General features: G+C 41.3%; 1 protein-coding gene across 1 annotated transcript in view; it reads left to right on the top strand.

Moving 5' to 3' along the window:
* Positions 1-4,747, top strand: part of AKR1A1 (aldo-keto reductase family 1, member A1 (aldehyde reductase)) — a 21,831-nt gene extending 17,084 nt beyond the window's left edge. Inside the window, exons 7-8 of the mRNA XM_009884659.1 lie at positions 403-489; positions 4,193-4,747. Coding sequence (XP_009882961.1) covers positions 403-489; positions 4,193-4,258 — 153 coding nt within the window. The 3' untranslated portion in view covers positions 4,259-4,747. The remainder of the gene's footprint in view (positions 1-402; positions 490-4,192) is intronic.
* Positions 4,748-6,493: the final 1,746 nt, after the last annotated feature.

Here is a 6,493-nt window from a genome sequence, read left to right as displayed (position 1 = left end):
CCTGCCTATGGCAGGGGGGTTGGAACTAGATGATCTTTAAGGTCCCTTCCAACCCAAACTATTCTATGATGATGAAAAATGATTCCAGTCTTCTGTGAATGTATGTGTGTGTTTGCCTCAGTTACAACTGTATTGTTGTGCTGTCATCTGAAATTAAACACTGAAATAGTCAGCAGTATCTCAGGTCACTGCTGCTGTTCCATTCTGTCCTGGATGACTGTGAAGCAGAACTTTTCTGCCTTTAAGTTAGCTCTGTTGCTTGTGGATCTCTGGAGAAATTCGTGGCACAAGGGGATGGTTGTGGCTTACAAAGGAAAGAAAACCAAGAGGCAAAACTCAACATCAATTAAATGGGAAAAAATCTATAGTTATTGAATAAAGCCTCTTGATTTTTTTCTTCAGGTGTTTGATTTCAGCCTCACAGAAGAGGAGATGAGCCACATTGGAAGCCTGAATAAAAACTGGCGTTACATTGTGCCAATGATTACGGTAAATTTCTCATGGTTCTAATGGTTTTGATTATGACCATATGGCCACAACTTGGGGTTTCTGCAGTTTTCTTTCTTTCGCTATCCCTATCAGAACTACTTATGAATAAGGGAGCTACATCTTTTTAGATGTACATCTATCTAAAATGAAAGAATTTTTCAAAAGTTGCGTACACAAAGGTAGCTTTTTGAATTATTTTTTTCCTCTGTTTTGGCCACTGATGGCTCCCTTGAGCTCTCATTACTCACCTGTCCACGGGCCTTTAACCAGAGTCCCATCTTACTTCAAATCTCACCAAGCTCCTGCTCATTTGTTCATCTCATGTGCAAGCAAGCTAAGGTCCACGGCATTCCAGAAGTACCTCTTACTCCAACTGTCCCTGTCTACTTTATACCATAAACCTCTAAGATCAGTGAAGACTCAGAGTGCTGTTAGTTCTCCACATCCATCGTGGAAATCACATGAGGGGAAACTGTCCACTCCCCTCCACTGGATGTCCCCCCTTTCAGCATCTGTTGTAATGACCTTCCAAAGTTTGGTTTAGGCTGTGTTATTTTTCTTCCCAAATCCATTAACTGCAGCATTTTTTAGCATCAGTAGTTTACTCTGTTACCTCATGTGCTATCAGATGCCTTTCTGTTTTTAGAGACAGTAATGCCTTACAAGTGCTGAAGGCTTCTTGGTCTTTCTTATATTAAAGGACCTAACCTTGTCCCTTTCCCCTCACTGAAAAAAAAAAACCCCAAAAGTAATTTCAATGCCTTGTTGTCTGCTCTCTTTACAGTGTTCCTCATTTCTTATTGTCCTCCTTCTGACTATACAACAGACAGCTGTTGCCATTCCCTGGTGTGTCACTGACCAACATATGGCAACTGTGCTATAATGAGTCTGAAGTGATTTATCCCTTCTCTGTCATACAGTACACTGCATAGATAGAGTAGGTCTCTCTGCAAATTTGGTGGCTGTCAAGCATACCCTTGCCTCTCCAGCAGTTTGTCTGCCTGTAAATTATTCTTCAATAGTCGGTGGCTACTGACTACAGGAATTCTTTGGGGAAAGCTTTTCTCCAGGATTTATCATTGAGGGGTTTTTTTGAGTACTTGAGAGCATATCAGTGACTAGTCTGAATTAGAAAAGAGAAGTTGTGAATGTGCGGTGAAGGACTGTCTCATATCAAGGGTAGATGCTTGTTACAGCTTTCACTGTTTGTCATGCTGAGGCTTACCAGAGCTTCAAGGCCATGCTTTTAGCTGTAGGGTTGCTTCAGTATGTGTGCATAAACCCCTACATCCCTGCAGCCAAAATTATCGTGGTGTTTATGGATCAGGAGTCTGTATACCAAACTGCAAGCTTAGCTGCTGATCTGTGTGAATGTGGTAGTGACAAGCACACCTGCTGCTGACAGTATGTTTCTTTCAAGTGTTTTGCTACTCCGGCTGCAAACAAAGTTGTTTTGTTAATGAAAGTGCAAAATACATTAGAATGTAGCCGGGCTTGGACAAGCCAGGAATAATTCATGTGCTTTTGTTACCTGGGAGACCTGATCAGATCACAGTGATTCACAAAGCAGAGATGAAATACAGTTCAAAGTGCTAGCCCGTCCGACTAGAAAAAGGGTAACTGTGATGCAGCTGAGCTTCAAAGATATTGCCATATTGTCAGATAACAAGACAGGAAGAAGCAAGATGAGGAGAATGAAAACACGACTCTGTAGCTGTAAGATCTCTAGCGGAACCTTTTGTCTCCTGCCCATCCCTTCTGGGCTTATTTGAAAGAATTTTCATCAACTGTGAATTAAAATTCCTGTCTAACCTTTCATGCCTATCTCCTCTATGAATCTAACATACAGTGTCTGGATTTCAAAGTGTGATATCAGAGCTCCTGTTGTAACTGATGAGACAGTTTTTCCTTGTTTTGCTTCACTGATATATAACCACAAGTTCTTATAGCTGTGCGACTCTTCTCCACACTGTGTTTTTGTTTAAAGCCTGAGGAGAGGCTATTACATTGCATGTAGGCCATTTAAGTTGCTTTATACTTTAACAGTTCGTGATTTGGATAGAGGTTAGAAATTACCTTGCACCAGCCTGAAATCCGAACTTTTGGAAACACATAATTGGCCAGGGAATATACTTAGCGAAATTTGAATGACTAGCAAGCTGGGAGAGGAGGAGTGATGGTGTTGTACACATGATGATCTGTCTATTTTTGATAGTTAGCTACCGTTAACCTGCAGTGTGATCACTGCTGATTTTACACCCCCCCTCTTCCTCTCAAATTCCTGGGGTAGACCGGAATCGGCTATGTAAAACATTGCTTCAGGCAGCTGCTGTCTTGGCATGCTGCAAACAAGAATGCTTACCTGAAGAGCTGTTCTGTGTACTGAAATATGCAGGGGGAAGAAACTGGGGGGTGAAATGAGGAATATGAATCTTAGGAGCATGAGGAAGTTGTTGGCTGTCAAGAGAATATGGGTAAACCTGAAGATACTGTGATACTTTTGTCCACTGTTTTAAGGATTGCCTTTAGTTGACAGCTTCATTTCACCTGTATTTTATTTTAATCTGAGCATCAGTCAAGTGTTAAACCTTAACATCTCAGTTTTCTGCTCTGTAGTGCCCCCAAGTGACTAATTTCACACTTCAGTAGTCTTCACGGTAAACAGTTAATTACTAGGGATTCCAGTTGTTGCTTTGAAATGTGGGTTTTTATACTGAAAGCTAATAGAGGGACTTGCTAGCGGATACTTGGTTTGAAAGTCCCCGTGATCCCCTCTGCCCCTGTAGCATTTTGAGTCATCTCCAACATCACATTTATATGTATAAAAATCAATTATTTCTCTAACATAACTTTTATTCAGTCATTAGTCATGTAGTATAAGTTTTAGCTGAATTATGCTAGTCTGTCACCCAGGGAGGTGTGTATCTCTTTGCCAATGCTGCACGCAAATTTCCCCAAACATTACAGATGAGGAGCAGATGAGGTTTTGCCTCAGCTCCTCAGTGTTGCAATGGACTTGATGCAACTATAAGTGCAACATGTGCGTCTGAGTGTTTGGAGGTGGGATGTAGGAACTGAGACTTCTGCATGGCCACGTCTGCTTTTGGGCCAGGCTGAGCCTCTGTTTAATTATCTGTGAACATCAGTTTCGGTATTCCCATTTTGCAGCTGGAAAAGCTGGTCTTCCATGGAAATGTTCTTGAACAAAAAGTGCTATGAAGGAGTTCAGTGACATTATTAATACATCGGTGTATGACCCTGAACAAGCTATTCAATGTGTTTCATCTTACCCATCTGTAAAATTGACAGCCCGGCAACTCTATCATGGAAACATGGGCAAAAGCTCCCAACTCCTATAAAGTGTTTTGAAGTGTGCATGTTACAACACTTACTCAATGACAGCTACAAGGCAAAAGGCTTTTAACTATTCTTAATCTAATTCTTCAAGCCTCAGCTGCTGGAAGAAAGACTCTTGCTGTAGACTACAGAAATCTATCTTTTTTTTTTTTTCCCTTTTTTTCTTTTTTTCAAGAAGTGCTAACAGGACTCGGGATAGAGGGAACAGCTCTTTTTTAAGCTGAAAAAGGTGTTCCCAGATGTTTGGGATATGAAGATTTAGAAATGTAAACCCTGAAGAACTTGAAACTGAGAGTAAGAATGGATTTTTATCTTTCTGACCTGAGTCTGTCTGCTTATTTCACAGGTGAATGGAAAGCTAGTAGCAAGAGATGCCGGACACCCCAATTACCCCTTCAATGACCCCTATTAACTACTAGAAAATAAGGTGTAAGAATAACATGCTCCTCTATGTGCTCTTTCACAAAGTAATTGTTGCCACAATTTGTCAAAAACCTGTCAAATTAAAACCTTCCTTCCTGAGTAGGTTTACTTACAATGTACTGCTTCTAATTGACCTCCTTTCTGGAGATACTGTAGCTTCCATGTCAAAGTTTGTGGATTTATTACAATGACTGCAAGCTTGCTCCTGGAAGCATCAAATCTTTCGGGGACTGGATAAAAAGTGGGGGAGTCTAAATCAAGTTCCAAATGTGTCATTATCAGGCTAGGGCAATACTTTGGGTTTACTGCCTGTGAAACAGTTTTGAAAGCTTTAGCTATGACCAACCATGAGAAAAAACAACAACAACAAAAAAAAAGTTGAAGGCATGAAAGCATTTTAAGACTAAACAACGGCTCAGCCATCAACTTTGATACCTTTATTAATATTTTTTATACAGGGAATAAAGTGAAATGTGCTACAGTTGCAGTATGTCCATAAACCATTCATTAAACCCCAAGTAACCAGCCATGCCCAGTGCTTTTTATCCACTTTAGAGTACTTGTGGGACCTAGAATTCTCTATTTTCTTTTTCTTCTAATTTGCCTGTAGATTTGAGGAGAATAAATGCATACCCTGGAGCAGGCCTTCAGGGCGATCTTCTCTCTTGCTTGCCACATGGGTAGGTTTCAGCTCTGATTGGCCTGTCCTATCACAAAAGCCTCGAGAACTTTTTAGCAAGTCTTGTAGAAAAAACATCCTGCTTTTACTGTAAAGTTGCCCAGTGTATCTTTTACCAGAGATGTCCAGTTTGAGTTCTGGAAGGTCACAAAAAATCAGTAAGACCACAAACCTGTCAGAGGGCCCCTTCTGTTTTAATGTTGCATTTTTGACTGCTGCCTGGGCTGATGCTTGGGAGGACTGGTCCTCTCCTGTTCTGCCGCTGACCTGCTGGTAACACCTTTCCTGTGCCTCTGTTTTCCCATTTGCTATGTCTCTGTGTTACTCCCCGGCAGGCACTAATTTACTGAGTGCTGGTACACAGTTGAGCAGAGTGGGAGCTCTAGCACTAACAACAGTTTTATTTTGTTTCAGTGTCTTGGTGAATTGTCTCGCTGTCTGAGTACAAAGGGCATGAGGTGTTGGTACCTACCAGTGCTCTGGTGGTGACACCCTCTGTGGCCTTAGCGATGTTAACACTATATTTTGGTTTTCTCTACCTGTAAATTAGGATTAATGCTCATTTGCCTTGGTGCGGACAGGGTGGCAAGACAGAGTTTCTAAGGCCCTCTGGGATTTAAAACAAAGGAACTCTTTCAGATCTGTTGATGCCATTCAGAGAGGTCATAGGCACGACTCCTCCTTGGCTGCTGGATAAAGAAAGCTTAACTGGCTGTAATTGAAATAAAGAACGCTTATTTTTTATTTTCCCCATAGCAATAACAAACACGGAATTAGAAAAATAATCCTCTGTATTCAGGTAGTTCACAAATTAAAGAATTAGATTGTTGTAGTTTTGATAACCTCGTTTACAGTGAGCCTATAGTAAAACTATATATTCACCTCAAGTGCAATGCCTCCTCAGGTATTTCCTGCCCTGGGCCTCACGGCGTGCAGCTGAACTGGAACAAACCTGTTTATCGCTTGTTGTAATCCTTACGTAAAATTTAAAGAATTTCTGTTCCTCAGTAAAGCGTTTCCTAATTCCTGCCCTTAGTGGAGAAAGCCATTACAGCTCAGTTGGGATTCTTTACTAGACTGGACATTTTCTTCTTAAGGGAAACAAAATCCCTGTTGTGTTTTTTTTTTTTTTTTTTTTTTTAATATACTAATCAAACACGGGTGACTTTGAATACAGGTCTTCCTGCAGACCAGTAGGGAAGCAATGTGACTTTGCAGGCACTACTGGAGCGTTAACAGCAGTCATCCTGCCAAGAAAAGTGGCTTTTGTCGCACGTATTTCCACTTGCATGTCTTAAATAAAACACTACTCCGTGTATGGCTTTGAGACTTTTTTTTTTTTTTTTCCCCTCCTCTAATGTCAGGGCCCCAATTAACTTTTCCTAGCGGCTTCTCCAATCAAAGAGCGAGCAGAGGGAGTCCCCGAGAAAAGCAGATTAATACTGTACCTCTGCTAAACCCGCAGTTCCCGGCTCTGTTACCGCAGGGAGTAACGCGGAGCGGCTGAAGCTGCACAACTTTTATCTTGAAATAGCGGCGCCGGGG

The sequence above is a fragment of the Charadrius vociferus genome, unplaced genomic scaffold (assembly GCF_000708025.1).
Source record: "Charadrius vociferus isolate BGI_N301 unplaced genomic scaffold, ASM70802v2 scaffold163, whole genome shotgun sequence".
Lineage (NCBI taxonomy): Eukaryota > Metazoa > Chordata > Aves > Charadriiformes > Charadriidae > Charadrius > Charadrius vociferus.
The sequence above is the reverse complement of the archived record's forward strand: the minus strand, read 5'-3'. Positions and strand labels throughout refer to the sequence as shown.